Source organism: Bombus affinis, chromosome 10 (assembly GCF_024516045.1).
Source record: "Bombus affinis isolate iyBomAffi1 chromosome 10, iyBomAffi1.2, whole genome shotgun sequence".
Classification (NCBI taxonomy): domain Eukaryota; kingdom Metazoa; phylum Arthropoda; class Insecta; order Hymenoptera; family Apidae; genus Bombus; species Bombus affinis.
This window is the reverse complement of record NC_066353.1, coordinates 785,212-801,157: the sequence shown is the minus strand read 5'-3', so window position 1 is coordinate 801,157 and position 15,946 is coordinate 785,212. Positions and strand designations below refer to the sequence as shown.

Below are 15,946 nucleotides of genomic sequence, written 5' to 3'. Positions count from 1 at the left end.
TCATTATCTCATTCGTTTCCACCTCTACTCTGTGGTCAGCGAAAGGAACATGTCGTGAAACGGCAGCACGTAGGGAACCAGCTGAATCAACTTCTTGATATTTCCCCACATCATTGCAGTTTATGAATGCATTTATGACTATTATTGATATGTTTTTACGTTTGTGACTCAACTGTTCGACGAATAATGTAGTTGGATATTTCAATTGAATACGTGAATTTACGTAAAACTAACACAGACCTCAGGTTCGTAGATCATTTCATTGATACAAATTACGTATTTGTATGTATTTTATTACAAGCCATTTTAGACGTATTAAGCAACAACAATAAACGCGTTTACATTGTATCTATTTGAATATTTGTTATTTTTAAATCAATACTGGAAAATTTCACGATTAAAATAATATATTCAAAATAATTCGATTTTTTGAATAAAGCATTTGAAGCTTCTTTTGGTTTTAAATTAATATTGAAAAATTTTTTGAGCTTTTTATAATATATATATAAGAGAAATTTTTGTACAGTAAGTAGGATTTTCTGAATTTTTTTGAAATGGCTCCAGAGAAGATGTCATCCTTTTTCTGTTTCTTATCTAATCTTTCTAGCAGTTTATTTTTTGTTTTTTACTTCTTTCTATTTATTTTCTATCAATAAAATAGTTTGATATGGTCTTATATTAACGATTATTTTCCTAGGATTTTAAGAAATTAGAAACGATCCTCCATTTAGTCTGTCTTGCTAATGACCTTCTCTACTTGGATTTCGTGAATGTATTCTTCAAGGATCTATGCAAATTCAGGTCAATAGGCTAATAAAGTGACGCGTCATTTACATAAAGCCGCTTACCAATGAATTTATTTCTGAGAAATCATTTAAGAAATTAGGAGGTTTAACTTATTTCAATTGCAAACGCGCATATATGTATAACAAGCATTATTATCTATTATTTAAGATATCGATCAATTTTTAAATCTAGAAATTTAAAAATTAGATGGTTTAAAAAGGGGTACCATAAAAAGAGTATCATAAAATCCGATATATATTAATTATTATTACATCTAGTTAAGAGCAAGATTTTTAATTCACAATTATCACAAATTTTGTAATAATTACAAGATATGGCACAAGGATATATTTAGTTACAAAAGATTAAATAAAAAGAGAATCATATTTTCTTGTTAATATTTTATGATGATCTGCAATTATTTTAACTAATTATTGAGATAATAACGTAGATAATTATTTGGATCTCTGGAATTGATGTAAGGATTCCTGGGATTATTATAAAAGTCTTCCGATTCGTCTGCAAATTCAGCCACCTCAACATCTGGTTTTTGACATGCCAATGCTCCACACCTATTTTTGCAACATTTCATTGTTCCCCTACAATCATTGTCAACACTGCAGGTTGGTGAGCACACCCATCTTCCTTTTGGTTTCGCCGGACACGAACCTGGTTTTTCTAAATATACAGATTAAATCAAATTTTATAATTGAAATCAAAGTTAGGCATTTTTAAAATGTTTCCAATTATTAAGAATTTGAATAATTTTATACCGTTTCTGCCAATTAATTAACATAAAATTTAGTTATCAACTTCGTTATTAATTGCTTTACAGTGTCACTTTACCAGTAGGAACTGTTTGCCTCATGGTAACAGGTCTTGTGCAAACAAAGCCTCCACAATTGGTTGGACAACATTTGCCAATTCCTAAGCAGTGTGAGTCAGAAAAACAAGATTGACTACAAATCTGCACTGGCAAAGGTGGTGGACAGGAACCTGGTTTCTCAGCAAAAGGTTCGTACCTGAAGACATTATTTCAATTGCGTGAGGAAGATTCATTAGCAGACTGAGAGTATTTATTTAAATTCATATTTTTTTTTAAGAATATAACTAAAACAGTAAGATTTAATGAGAGATTTGATTTACCATAAACTCATTAGATATTATAAAGAGTTACTATACTTTGAATATTCTATGTCTACTCTTATATATTTTACCGTCTTTAAATTTCCATAAATGCATAAAAATCCGTAATCTGTTCATCATAAACAATCAATTAATTAATTAAACAAGATAGAAACAAACCTGGATTGAGCAAGCGTTGTGGCCAAAGACAACGTAGACACCAAGACCATCGTAAGCAATTTCATTTTTCAATTAGTTTACTCACTTAGCTTACTCGAAACTAAAAACGAAAAACGTATGTGTTTTTAAAAACTTTGATTATTTTGATAAAAACTTTGTTCGTGAAATTTTCGTTCAATGAATATCTATTTTAAATATCCATTTTTTCTAACAGGAATTCCACTATTTCACATATTCGGTAAACACAACTATTATTTTTTGTTAATAATAATTATCGTATTTTATAAATTGTTTAAAAAATCGCACAGATATACTGAATTACTTTGTGTTAATGCTTTCAAAACTGAAATGTGATCGATTATGGCACCGTTGACTCTCAGTCGTGGGTCGACAAACGAAGAAACAGGTGATCGAGACTTTTGCTGAAGAGAGAAGAATTTCTCTCCTATATAAGATCGATCCCCACTCAATGATAAACGTAACGAGCACGTTGCAACTCCTTAACGGAAATCGGGGATCGTTGGACCTACCTCGGATGTCGAACCGCAACGGTAATTAGTCTGGCAAATTAACGAGAAATCTAAATCGAGCGGAAGGAAGATAGTGGTTTTTGCGAGCCCCAGGGTTAATGAAATGATTGGGCTATAGTCTAGATCATTTCCTGATCGTTGATCTAGGGGAAGTATAGTTTTTTCTTTATTTTTATTGTAATAATAATTAGAAATTTAAATTTATGGATCAGAGATTTATAGATATTAGTAATATAAATTTATAGATTCTTCCTTATCTCTTTTCTTTATTTCATTCGCACGAGAGACGAACCAAACTTTTTGGTTTGCTAATCCATGAAAGCTATCATTACAAAAAATTAACGTCAATACAGTAGTATAATATATATATATATAAATATTACGATGAAAATTTTTTAATTTGTTAATTAGATTTCAAAGAATATCTACATAAATGAATATCAATTTATTTGGTGGGATATTTGAATAAACATTAATTTCTATTAGTAGCATTGGATGATTACCGATTTCGTGTATTCTGATGTATTTTAACATAGAATTTGTAGAATTTAGATTTACTGTAAATATTGAAAAAGATAAGAAGTCAGATTGATCGAGCAAAATTTGCAGCAAAAGATAATTGAATTACAACTTTCTATTCATAGATATTTCTTTAAACAAATATAAAAAATCTACGTTGCATTTATTTCATGTATTTTTCATTTCAAGTGCTTTTTTTTAATCAAAGAGTAAAAATACCTTTATGTCCAAAGATAATCGTCCTTCGTGAAAGAAAGGACACGTTGTTCGACTTGCCGTCAATAATTGAATGGGTACTTTTCGAGAATTTTAGAACGCTTGGTTATTCCTGGCCGTGATGTTGATACCACGACAGGTCGTTTGATACTGTCGATGAATACTCAATTGCATGTTTTATTCAAAAAAACACATTTGTCTATATGTACATGAGCGTGACATCATTTGTACTTCAACGATATTTTGCGTGCAGCATCTAAAGTATTTACATATTTAGTAACAGTGTGTTAGGTTCTGGCATCTTTTAAAAAATAATTCTTAATATGAATATTTGTTAATTTTTATTCATATTAACAATTTAATCGATATTTTGTTATTAGGTCTAATAACATTTATAGAATATTGTCTAAGAAGTTTGATGATACGTAAGAGAAGCGAAACTTTGTGTTAACAAAATATGGTTTTTACCTTCGATTAACGACAGATTTGGCAAGAATATTTACTCATGCTTTTCCCCCCTTACTATTGAAATTTACATACACGGACACGGTAAATTACATAATGCATATTTAACGTATAATTTCCGAGAATAATGCAGTTTCCTAGAAACGTTCCTCACAGCATATGCACCTGATAAAAATTATGACTTTCTGACAATGCATAAATTATACTTGATATTATCAATACTCCATATTTCACTATTTTTATGGTATGCTACGTAATTCATTCATGATCAATTCATAATCAATTGACGAGTAACACGAAGATCCGATTAAAATAATTTTGCAATTTCTATTATCTTTAGTTTTATTGGTATAAACATAAATATAAAAAAGACATAGTAGTATCTCTACTGGTAGACATAAAAAAGAATGGTTTTGTGAAATATTCTACACTATGATATTACAATCAAAATGATAAATGCATCCTTGGTACTTGAAACGCATTTCGTCGTCATTCTTATAAAGATGTAAGACAAAGGGAATTTCGACACCTGTACAAAGTATTGTTTACGCTAGAGAATGATTACAACGTATGGTGCATGAATTGTATGATTAATAACATAATGATTACGCGACGCCATGTATTCTTAACGCAGTCTTTGGCGTCATCGATATTTTTTTTTTTAAGCAATTGTCGTATAAATTGTTCTAACTTAATCCTAAGGACTGACGATATAGAAAACTGGTTACAATAATAATAGAATATAGAGCAGAGGACAGTATGTACAGATTACGATTTTGGCTTTCCGCCAAAAGATGAAAATTTGATTTGGCGCTCGCTAGCATTGTATTCGTTCTTGGACCGAGATCCGAGCATCGGTTAATTAACATAATATACAACTTAGTGGCGTAATCAGAAAGTCTCGAATGCTTGTTGATCAATAACATTCTAAATTTCCTAAAAAAAAACGTAGTAAAATGTCTCAACGATTCGGGTTTCGAAACTTAAACTTAAAATCTTCGAAGATCTCAAATTTATTGATCTTAATGATTTGAGATCTCCAAATTCGTTCCTAATCTAATAAAATTTATGGAAATATCGAAACGATTAAAATATTTTATAATATACAATAGCATATTTCGCTTATCGATAACAGTAACAAGTTAATAATTAATTATACATTGGTTTTATTCTCGTAACGCATTCGAGGCAGTTTTAGACTAATAACGATCAATAAACGCACTTAATTGCAGTACAATACCATAAACAAAAACTACAGATTAAGTCGCGCCTCACTGAGTATTAGAATAAAGAGAAAGGAAGATAAAGAACGAAGGTAATGTACATAGAAGACATGAGCCATAGCGACTATCTTGAACCGAACAATTTACAGTTAAATACGCTATTAATACTAAGGATTACGAAGAACACTGACGTCGAGTACTTGAAATCATACTCGAGTATTTCTCCAATGAAAAACGATCGCCGAGAGCACTATTTTTGAACGACTCGCCCATTAAAGTCTCCAGTCGAAGGAACGACTTCTTTTCAAGTACTTTTATTCGTGGTAATCGTTTTTATTTTACTTCTTCGTGGCAACTGTAACAGAAAATAGAAACAAAATTTTGATGAATCGATAGTAGGAGCGAAATGATTTGCACACACATATATAGCGTTAAAAGTAGCAAATGATGATGAAAGTTCATTAAAGCGTCTTAAGTAATCGACAACCTTCATGATTCCCCGCTAAGTAAAAGGGAATGTCCAGTGACTAAACTGGTAAGGAATTCGTGGAGCAAATTTCAATGCAATTAAAATTTCATTTGGTCATTTGGTTACAGATGTAATTTAAGCTCCTTAAATAGTTCCTTCTCAACTATTTCTGAGTATATGATGGACGGATAAACCTTGAGTTAGAATGATTGAGATATTTGATATATTTATGACATGGTTCGCTGAAATTTACAAGTAGAGAATTTGTAAATATTTCATGGAAGAGGGACTGAGTAAATACTAAGAAATACTGTGACTATATTTAGTCACGTATATTCTTTTATCTTAAAATAGCTTGTTATGACGAGATATGATTTTCATTCATCTAATGGAAATTACGTCATTAAACTGCTACTAAATTAAACTAAAATACTATGTAAGTAGTAAATTTGAAAATGCTTGAAACAGAAAGTATTAACAGAAAGTATACAGAAGTATGTATAAGCATGAGTTATCCAACTTAATACGTACCAATCGTATTCATAATATAATAACAGAATAACTTAAATAAAAAGAGATAAAAGTAACTTTACCTCTTGGTGGAACAGGAGGAGCAGGCACTTTCTTCGTAGCACCAGCTTTCTGATCCTGAGGAACGTCGACGTTCATATATTCCGGCAGTTTACCAGTATCCGGTACGTCCACGCCTTCTGAACTATTCGCCAGATTCGTTTCCACATATTCCTCGTTATTTTTACCTTGAACTTCAGTCAAAACATTGTCTTGGCCTTGTACGTCATCAGTGACCTTATTTTCTCCCGCCTGACTGGGAGTCTCGGCCTTGGTTGAATTCTTCGAGGTTTCAGATATATGATTTAAGTCAAGTGAGTGTCTCTGCTCGGATTGCTGACCTTGTGTAGTTTCCTGAGACGAGGTGACGCACGCTGGAGTCACGTTCACGTAATTTGTTGGAATGCACATGCCAGCAGGCGGTACTGGTGCTGGATTCAACGTAGACGGGTCAATGTTTGCGTAACTGTTGCCAGAATGCCTGGAGGATTCTGATTCTGAAGCGTCATTAGTGACTGGCGATGAATTTTGAATCAAGTCCAGGTACTTAGGGTGATCACACGGGGAGCTTGGAGTTTTTGGTTCCTTCAGAGAAGCCTCTGTCTTGAAAGCTGTTGATCATTATTGAAAAGTGTTATTTAGAATCTTTTATTCGGAATAAAATTTAAATTACAAATCTATGATTGATCAGAATAAAATTGATCGTTTTGGAATTATCTAAAATCGAAACTGCTTCTAGCGTATATCTTTAAGTATTGTAGTATGTATTAATCGAAATATTTATTTTCTATTCGGACTGTTTTATTATAGGCTTTTAAAATTTTACTATTTGATTACTAACAGTGAATGGGTAATCCCGATGGTGGAAAAGCGATGTAGTATTCGGTATCCTCGCCTCGTAATTGTGGCTGTGATGGTCTCAAGTCTAAATCGTTTCCAGTCGAGGAACGAGGAGATGGGGAATACCTAAGCGCCGGGGAATACCTTCCTGCGAATGGCTTTGGAGCTGGTGGTATTTCGTACGACATCACGCCCGCTTTATCCTCTCTGGCATTTTGTAACTGAAACAATTTTTCATTCAGAAATTTCAAGTTCTACAATCAACGAAATAAAAATATTTGTAGCTATAGGAAGGTTTTCAAAGTTCTTTATTGAGATATCGATTATATATTTTTCTAAATACTAACTCGTCGATCCTCAGTATCAGAATGAGTTCCACTGTCACCTAAACTGGTCCCACTGCATCCGCTGGCAGTGCTCATTCTACCAGACGAAGACGAGCCTAAGAAAATAGAAATTAATTAGAATATTTTCTTTTCAAAGAACAAACTTTACTATCGAAATACGTACTTGAAACACTGCGGAGACTTAGACTGCTAACTGGCCTACGGTCGGTTAGAGCACCATTAACATTCTCCACTTTACTGGTCGAAGAAGAATCGTCACTTCCGGTCGTAGAGTCCTTCGTATCTACAATTTAAAAGTAAAAATAAATTAGAACATTATGAAACAGAGGATTATCTATAATATATGTATTTTGTTCTAACGAACCTTTCTTTCCTTTGGAGAAGAACTTCCTGATTCTGTCAAAAGGTGTAGGGGCCTTCATTTCCTCTTTCATTCTTTTCTGTATTCTTTCATACTCTTCTCTCATCGCTGTGAGTTGCCTCTGTTTGTCTTTGAAGCTCTGTTGAACATCGTTGCGATTCCTCCAGTTCTCGACCAATCTTTCCACTTCGGTTATCGTGAACACGTTGTTCTTGAAGTCGTTTATGATTTCCAGTAACTCGTCCTGAGGCCCAGACGGTTCCCTCGACTTTGTGCTGCTGGAATTGGAGGTAGTTCTGCCATAAGAGAAGGAGGATTGACTATTTTCTTCTCGTGCAGGCATAGGATGAGAATCTGAACGACTCTGGGTGGGCGTCGCTGTTCGAGATGGCTGCTGGCTCACTGCGTTTGACGTTGGTGTTTTTGGTCCTTGAAGAATTAAATTTGGAAACATCAATTTTTCGAGAGTGCTTGGAAATGTCTCAGGTTGGAATATTTCAAAAATTATTTGTACATTATAAGGTTTCAAAATTTAAAAATTTAAGTACTCAAATATTTCAATATTCAACTTAAGAAATTTAAATATACAAATTCAATAATTCAAATTTAAATATCCTACGTTTATCTCTTTATAGAGTTACCTACCAGCTGGATGCATTTTCATATAACCTTGAAGAGGGAGTTCAAAGCCGTTCGAGGAGGTCATCACAGGCGTTGGTGTTGATGGACTGGCGATGACGGGAGTCGGTGCTGGTACGATTGAATAATTTGCCTCAATGGGGTTACTGGTGGTCGGGCTAGGGGTTACTGATAATTGACCTGGCAAGATCAAGGACGTTATTGGTCTTGCGGCTGGTGGCACCGAATAGGCTTCGCTCAAGGGTCGTGGACGACAATAATCCTCCTTGTCGTTATTGGTGTCGCTTGATGTGTTAGTTGTCGATGGGTCCGCACCTGAGAAACGTTTTGATCTTAATATTGGGTCATCTTAGTACCATTTCACAATCATTTAGAATTTTTGTTTATGTTTAAATATTTAGGTATATCGCAATTGTTTATCTGTATAATTGTATATTTGTGAGCATAGATTCAAATATAAGTGTGTACAAATTTCAAAAGACATAAAATACAGATTTTAATAAAAGAGGGTCTACTCACTTGCCGCTTGGTCTGTAGTGGTCTCACTGATCACTTTCAAATAGCTGTACATGTTGGTGAACTCGTTCATTTGCTGCGGCACCGTACGCGAGAATTCAAGGGGAAGCCCGAAACATGCAATTCAAAAGTAAGATACCAGTTAATTCACCGAAACATACCAAAAGATCAGTAAGAAATTTTATAAATCAAGCCTACTATTATTCTTCATTAACAATATCTCAAAATTCTATGAATATTAAAGTTTTTAATTGTAATTAGAATCCGGACGAAACTAGTTAGAGCTGCCAAACTAATTCCAATTGACCATAACTGATTTTCATGGAATATAATTAATTAATTATTTAACGAGTCGTAATTAACACTAACCGATTCCGACTAAATCCAACTGATGTTAATTAATTTTGACTGATTTTAACTGATCACGTTTTCAATTGGAAGTCTACGGACAGCTAGACGTAGAGTTTAGAGAAAAATAGAAGGTGGATCGTCCAAGCGACAATTTGCAGTTAGGTATAGAGAAATATCACGAAAGTACCGGTTCCATTGGACTAACTGTGATGTCGCTTTAAAGGTGATGTTTTTGTACCATGTAGCCACGAAGCTGATGCGCCAATCTCGTATGTCCTGCCTGTTCTGCAAGATCCGCAGGGGTCAGTTCCGACACGTTCCTCAGGTCGCATGCTATATCACCGCCTGGACACTCCAACAGTTGCCAAGCTAATCTCTCCAGGCCGAAACGTGCGGCAAAGTGTAACAACGTCGGATTCTCTTCGGGGCCTAGATCAATTAAGGGTTTACTTTACTTCTTAATCTATTATATCTGTATAAAAATGCAGAACTTAACTTAAGAACTATGAAATGAAATTTTAATCTAAATCTGAATGTTTAAATTCAAATTCCGGATCGTAGGATATCTCCTAACAATAAGATTTATAAGTTCTTACCAACCAGCCTTTCTATTAGTCCAGCAAGCGAAAGAAACAATATTTAATATTTTCAACAGATACATTTGTCAATGATTAAACTATTTCAAATCAACAAATACTCACTTGAGTGAACTTTTTGGGTAGACACTACCCCACTGGGTGTAGACAGGAGATTGAAGTGCGGTGGAACGTTTCGTTGAAACGCGTGGACCATCCAGTTGTCCAATTTTTCGCGATCACCAGGATTAAAGCCAAAGGTCTACGAATGAAATTCAATTTTTACCAGATTTGAATCTATTTGGATAATCATATGAATTTCGAATTCAATCTATCAAACTATTATTCGCATTTACCTGGCACATAAATTCTAGGGGATTGTCATGGGCCCTGAGGATTTGATCGAGTTCCCTGAGCCTGCTCTCGCATTTTACTTGCCTCACACCAAGCGGACAACCATTCTTCGCTATACGAACACCGACCAACATCGATACCTCTAAACATCTGTCGGGAATGGAGAATTGCAGAGCATAGGGATTTCTTCGTTTAACGTGGGCGATGTCGATCGCTTCGCCGCAGCGATCCACGATCACTGATACGTTATCCTCAGGTCGTAATGGGTCGTTTAACAACGCGATTATCCTGTTGTGACCCTGAAAGTGTTTATCTTCTTTTTATATTAAATTTATATTTTTTTCTTCTTCTTGCTAACACACTTAAACCCAGGAACTTCCATAATCAAGCTTGTTTAAATATATATGTATATCTGTAGCGTACATGTATACAAGATACAGGATTGAAAGTATCATACAAGCAATAGAAGTATTTTTGTTCTTTAAGTGGATTAAATTTTATTTGGAGTTAATGAAATCGTTCGCGGCCATTTAGCTTTTTGCTTTAATTCAACGAAATTGTTTGCAGTGATTTACCTACCAGCTTCACTTTTTTCGGATGAACCGAAAAGGCGGTTTTGTCGCTCCTTAACGCAGGAGGCGGCATTGTGCCAAGAATTCCAACCGCGGCACCCAGAAGTTCACCAACGAATGTTTCGTCCTGGTCTTTCACGAAGAATTTTCTCCACTGATTGTATGAGACCAGAATCGACTTGTGGACGTCGCTGATGTGGCTATCGTGAACACCCAACATCATCGCGAGTACTTTGTCGGTGATTAGCTGTCTGGAGAGATTCGTCGCGTGTTCTGGCCGAGTTTGCACTCGTTCCAACAATATTGGACACACGACGACGATCTGCAAGCGAGCCGATCGAATCCTCTCCTCGGTGCCAGGTTGCATCGATTCTTCGATTGTCACGTGACGAACTCTGTAATTTCCGATTTCATGGAGAAATAGTTAAAGAGATGTGACTAAAAAATTATCAACGATGATGGGAACATAGTTAGAAATTATGAAATTATGTTAGAAATTATATAGAATGGTTATACTTCGCAACGATATAATAGAAATCCATTTATTCTTATTGTATGAAAGAAAAATCGTAATGAAGAGACTCTGTATGATATGAATCGTTTGTCAATAAATTCACGAAACTAAGATCTGCTTACTTAAAAGGCGGCCGGCCTTGTTGCCTGCTGATCTGCTCGAAACAGGCAGTGAGGTAATTGACCCACAGGCTCGAAATTTCGCTGTCCTTGCTCGATACGAACAGTACATCATCTTCGGGATGTGAATCGATCTTCGACAGTCCGGTCGCTGAACGAGATCCTGCAAGAATTTATTTTAAATCCTCAAACTTTGTCGTACGTTCGTCTATTCGTTTTAATATTGTAATGACAAAGCAAGTTACTAATTTATAAAAACAAAATTCGAGTAGAGTAATTATACAAAAAAAAGAAAGAAAAAATGGTAAAATAACAGCGTAAAATAAATCGATAACTCCTGCTATTTACACCTGGTCTTAATCAACGATCAGGTTAATTTGTACAAGCCATTAGCGGGAAGGCACACCTTGCTTTAGTTTTCTCTCTTGGCGGAGTCGCGTTCAATTTCGCTTAATGCGGTTCGCGACACGCGACGTTAATGAAATAATACCCTTCTAATGCGTTTGTTCCGCGTTATTCGAGAAAACGACATCACGGAGATGTCTGATTAACGCGGGCGAACGCCGTCACGCGAAAATCTTGATGAATCATCAGTGATGATCATCGTGATAAAATAATAATATACTTTACTCCGCTTAATATCGTATGACTCGTTAATGATATGAATAGAGATAGTATCTTTCAATTTCATTGAATCTTTTCCACGTCAGTGTTTGATTTGGCAAGAACGTACAAATTATTATTAATCTCGTGACCCACTCACAAGGTAAGCTGATTAATTTTGTTTTCCGAAAATTCGTGAATTACAAAATATGTGATTGACACTTGAATCGGTAACCTTGAAATATGTCGTGGAACAGTGAACGCGCGAAACTAAGGCTCATGGCTTATCTAAACGTTTCACAGCGGTCAGCAGAAAGAGCCGCTCGTGAGTTTATCGAGCGTACAATGGTATAATTAATGGGGTCGTCCGTTTTCCATAACCACGATCGTTTCTTGTACAACGGGGCTTTTGTGCCGGTTGATATCGATATCTGACAGAAACCGACTGGAAACGCACCAGGGCTTATGATCCCTGCATCCCAAAATAACTAGAAAGAGTTCACTTTCGTTCTCTTTCTTCATCTTCCACTTTTTTTTCTTTTCCATCCCTTTCGATTATAACACCCTGTCTACTATCGATTGTTGTTCGACAGGTTTCATAAAATAATTGAACTAAGCTCATAAATGGTAAAAGATGGGACTGTATGATGTAGGTAAGATGGTACGTATAAGGTGCATTTAATAACTAACGTAATTTAGTTAGTTTTTAAATAAAGTAAAAGTAATGTAAATAGTAAATTAATCTCCTAAATAAAACAAAAGTTTTTTTTACGAATGGCAGAATTTCGAGAAAAATGAAAGAAGTTTTATTTCATTTGTGAATGAAGAATTTTGATGAATTAAAAACATATTTATTCAAGTCTTTACATATATTAGGCATAAAGAATAATACAACTTTCTCCTTCTCTATTTCCCTTTCAATAGAAAAATTATTTTCCCTTTCCTCCTGTATAGAAAAATAGTAAAACTTTATTCGTGTCTACTGTGCAGTCTGAGGAAAGAAAAAGAAAAGATTTGGACCTATAATAATCAATCATTTTTTATAAATTTGGTATATCCTTTAAATTGAAGAAAAATAACGAAGTTAACAAAATAGTTTCGCTAATAGTCTTTTATTGTACAACTGTATTCAACAGCAAAGTTATCATAGTGCGAAACAAATAAATATAAGAAGAAAAACTGAGGAGAATTATTTTCAAAGCACATAGTTGTATAATGAGTAAGGATTTAAAGATGCATCGGAATCGAAACGATGATGGAGTTATGGGAGAATGGAAAGCTTCATAGCCTTGCTGGGGTACGAAGGCTCTGAAAATAACCGGGCACGGGGTAAACTTTCATTTTCTCCCCTATTCCTCTGTACGCGCACAGTTTTCCGTGAAAACCGCGGACAAATAAACGCGCTGTTAAGAATAGAAGAACACCATAGCCGGTGCAAAGGGTTCGTTTCCGTGTTCGTAACACGTGGTTTCCATCCTGAACACATAATGTGACGCGAACGTCAACCTTTTCATCGAGTCGAACTGGCCTAAACTTCAGTCTCCCGTTAAAAGAAAAAAGGCTTACATAAAAATAATATTCATAACTTCTTGTCTCTATCTTCTCATGTTCTTGAGAGTTCTTTTCAGTTATGATAGATGGATTATTTATATTACTGTTAATAGTTATTATTATTTCATTAATACTCGATTATTATTGTTAATTTTTTAAATGAACATATTAAAATAGCAGAAATTTCTTTCAATTACTAAACGAGTACTCTGCTTCGAATATGTTATATAATAATGGAAACGTAAAAGAAAAAATATATTTTCGTGGTAAGAATATTCCTTCTCAATTATAAACGTATTAGAGGGGATTGATGATTGAAAGATCTTCCTTCCCGTACTTGGCTTCTCTGGTCGCCATGTTGGCGGTTCTTGCGTTCGCTACGTGACGCGCGTGGCTTCCGTTTTCGGCGTATCCGGTCTTCCACCGAATTAATAGTCGCAAACGATTAAAGTCGCGAGCCGTTATGTGCGCTCTTCGTAACACGATCCTGGCCTGCACGACAGGAAGCATTATAACGGATGTTTTTGAAAAATATAATTCCGCTATTGAACTTTCGAATCGATGTCGATCGGCTTTCTACTCCTTTTATTTTCCTTCACGAATTAAAAAATTGTCGAATTCTGTCGAAATTCTTCTTTCTATGCATTTTCTACTCGATTACGTTGCTGTTTACTTTTGTAGCTTTATAAATTTTTTTATAAGGACGCGTAAGAAGTAGAACTTGATGAGATATTAATATCATAATTATTGCAACTGTGCAACGATATCGTGGTACTCGAGTGAACATCAGACAGAAAGAAACTTCCCTTGCAGCGCACCCTTTAATGCATTTCTTAATATACTTTCGTCCAAACAGACTGGCTATTCGCGTTCCTCGAGATCTTTAATTTACCACATCCACCTATATTTAATATTTACTGCAGTCTCTACAACTACTCTCCGTTCCTACTGAATCCTATTTCTCGGATTTAAGGCAAAAATATTTGATGTATCTCCTCTGAGCATACCTTTACTTTTTAATTTTCTATCTAGTATACAATGTATGCAACAAATATGAACGAATTATTTGTCAAAAATTGTGCGATAATGTTAATTTAGAACGTTTGAAGATATTATATGAATTTTTTCAGATTTCTTCAAAAATTATTATATCCACCGAAGATACGAAAGATTCATGTTTATATTTCAAGTGTACGTAATTTTTCACGCAATAAGAGACGAACGGAAATATTTGAATCTTCCACGAAGGAGTAAAAAGAAATTATAATGTATAAATCATTTTGACAAAAACCAGGACTATGAGTTATCTCCTAAGTCACGAAACTTTTTGCTCCGAGATGCAAAATAGGAGAAATAAGTCGAAAGACACGGGCCTACATAAATTACGAGCAAAACGAGACACTTACGCGTGATGTTGGACAAATCCAAGAAAGTCGGCCGGTTTCGTCGCCGGGACCGTGGTGTTTCGCACGTGTTCGCCATATTTTTCTGCGGAACAAACTTCTCGGCCATTTCCTTCATTCGGTTTCTTTCTCGCGCGTGCCGTTTCACCCTCCAAATATTCACCAACACGAATTATTCGCGTATTTACCACCGATTCGTGTTTTCTTTCATCGTCGATGATGAAATGGAAAGAGAGAAAGAAATAAAATGAACTGTTCTCGAGAAGAATTTCACTCAAAGGACACGGAGGATCAGATCGAACGAACACCTTCGATTTATCGTCGACGACTGACCGGTTCGAAAGGATCGATTCGATACGTGGAATGACCATCGTCGAATTCGAATCGTTTCCCCCACCAATGATCGACGTTCGCGTCATTGTTTTCACGTACGGACTCAGAAATTAGACGATGCCTATAATTATGATGGACGAACGTGGAATATTAAGTATACGAGTGTCTTTGTTTGTTTTGGACCTGAACGGTTGCCAAGGGATGGAGACAAAGTTCTGTCACATCTGGGGATGTGGCTTTTTCTCTTTGCTCTCTTTTCTCTTCTTTATTCGTATATAAATGTACTTTTTTTTTTAGGAAGACTGTAAAAGAAAGGGGAATTCAAGAAGAATTTTTACGCTAATTTTATTAGAGATATATCGGAAAACCGAGGCTGTATTCGCAAATTGAAAGTTGTTTCGATATGTAATTCGGTGATCAGAATATTGAAAGAAAGAATTATTGTTCATCGAAAGATAAACGAAGCATCTAGCGTGTAACAATTTAAGAAATTCAGAAATACATACATTCGCTTGAAAACCTTTTAACAGCTTACAAGAGCGAATTACAGTTAAAATTGGAATATAAAATTTCGAATAATGTAACAGAATTAAACACTAAAATAATATATGTATATAAATATTAGTGGCAATAAAAGTATAAATATTAATATTAAATAAATATTAATAGGATATTTGAAATGAAATTTATCGTTGATAGTTTAATCGAAAAATCCGTTGAAGCTCGTCACATAGCACGATAGATGGTAGGAATAAGCGATCGTGTAAAGAAGAAAAGGCTAGAAC

The 15,946-nt window shown here is 34.9% G+C and overlaps 2 protein-coding genes and 1 long non-coding RNA gene across 7 annotated transcripts in view; 1 reads left to right on the top strand and 2 right to left on the bottom strand.

The window, feature by feature from the left end:
- The first annotated feature begins 70 nt into the window (after positions 1-70).
- LOC126921227 (uncharacterized) lies at positions 71-9,530 on the top strand. Its single transcript, XR_007712262.1, has 5 exons — positions 71-245; positions 1,622-1,800; positions 7,867-8,117; positions 8,267-8,384; positions 9,383-9,530. It is a non-coding gene; the product is annotated as an uncharacterized LOC126921227 (long non-coding RNA).
- Positions 1,034-3,521, bottom strand: LOC126921224 (waprin-Phi1-like). 2 transcript variants are annotated; one of them, XM_050732589.1, is made up of 4 exons: positions 3,360-3,521; positions 2,092-2,191; positions 1,633-1,808; positions 1,034-1,464 (listed from the first exon to the last, which is right to left on the bottom strand). In XM_050732589.1, exons 2-4 carry the CDS (start codon positions 2,154-2,156, stop codon positions 1,214-1,216), a joined length of 492 nt encoding a protein of 163 aa, XP_050588546.1. In that variant the 5' UTR covers positions 2,157-2,191; positions 3,360-3,521; the 3' UTR covers positions 1,034-1,213. The 2 variants fall into 2 exon arrangements, with proteins under 2 accessions (XP_050588546.1, XP_050588547.1); XM_050732590.1 differs by lacking the exon at positions 3,360-3,521 and adding an exon at positions 2,414-2,612.
- LOC126921196 (phosphoinositide 3-kinase adapter protein 1) overlaps positions 4,146-15,946 on the bottom strand; it is a 45,300-nt gene continuing 33,499 nt past the window's right edge. For all 4 annotated transcript variants that reach the window (XM_050732521.1, XM_050732523.1, XM_050732522.1 and 1 more), the window contains 13 exons: positions 11,275-11,434; positions 10,646-11,033; positions 10,069-10,365; positions 9,839-9,974; positions 9,376-9,566; positions 8,790-8,862; positions 8,277-8,585; positions 7,635-8,060; positions 7,434-7,553; positions 7,271-7,365; positions 6,925-7,144; positions 6,107-6,694; positions 4,146-5,399 (listed from right to left, as the gene is read on the bottom strand). In XM_050732521.1, the coding sequence (XP_050588478.1) occupies positions 5,383-5,399; positions 6,107-6,694; positions 6,925-7,144; positions 7,271-7,365; positions 7,434-7,553; positions 7,635-8,060; positions 8,277-8,585; positions 8,790-8,862; positions 9,376-9,566; positions 9,839-9,974; positions 10,069-10,365; positions 10,646-11,033; positions 11,275-11,434 (3,020 nt within the window). In that variant the 3' untranslated portion in view covers positions 4,146-5,382. The remainder of the gene's footprint in view (positions 5,400-6,106; positions 6,695-6,924; positions 7,145-7,270; positions 7,366-7,433; positions 7,554-7,634; positions 8,061-8,276; positions 8,586-8,789; positions 8,863-9,375; positions 9,567-9,838; positions 9,975-10,068; positions 10,366-10,645; positions 11,034-11,274; positions 11,435-15,946) is intronic.

Coding starts and splice junctions, on each gene's coding strand:
- LOC126921224 (XM_050732589.1), bottom strand. CDS start 2,156: ATGAAATTGCTTACGATGGTCTTGGTGTCTACGTTGTCTTTGGCCACA. Junction 1,809..2,091: donor ACAACGCTTGCTCAATCCAG/GTTTGTTTCTAT, acceptor TAATGTCTTCAG/GTACGAACCTTTTGCTGAGA. Junction 1,465..1,632: donor GAGGCAAACAGTTCCTACTG/GTAAAGTGACAC, acceptor CTGTATATTTAG/AAAAACCAGGTTCGTGTCCG.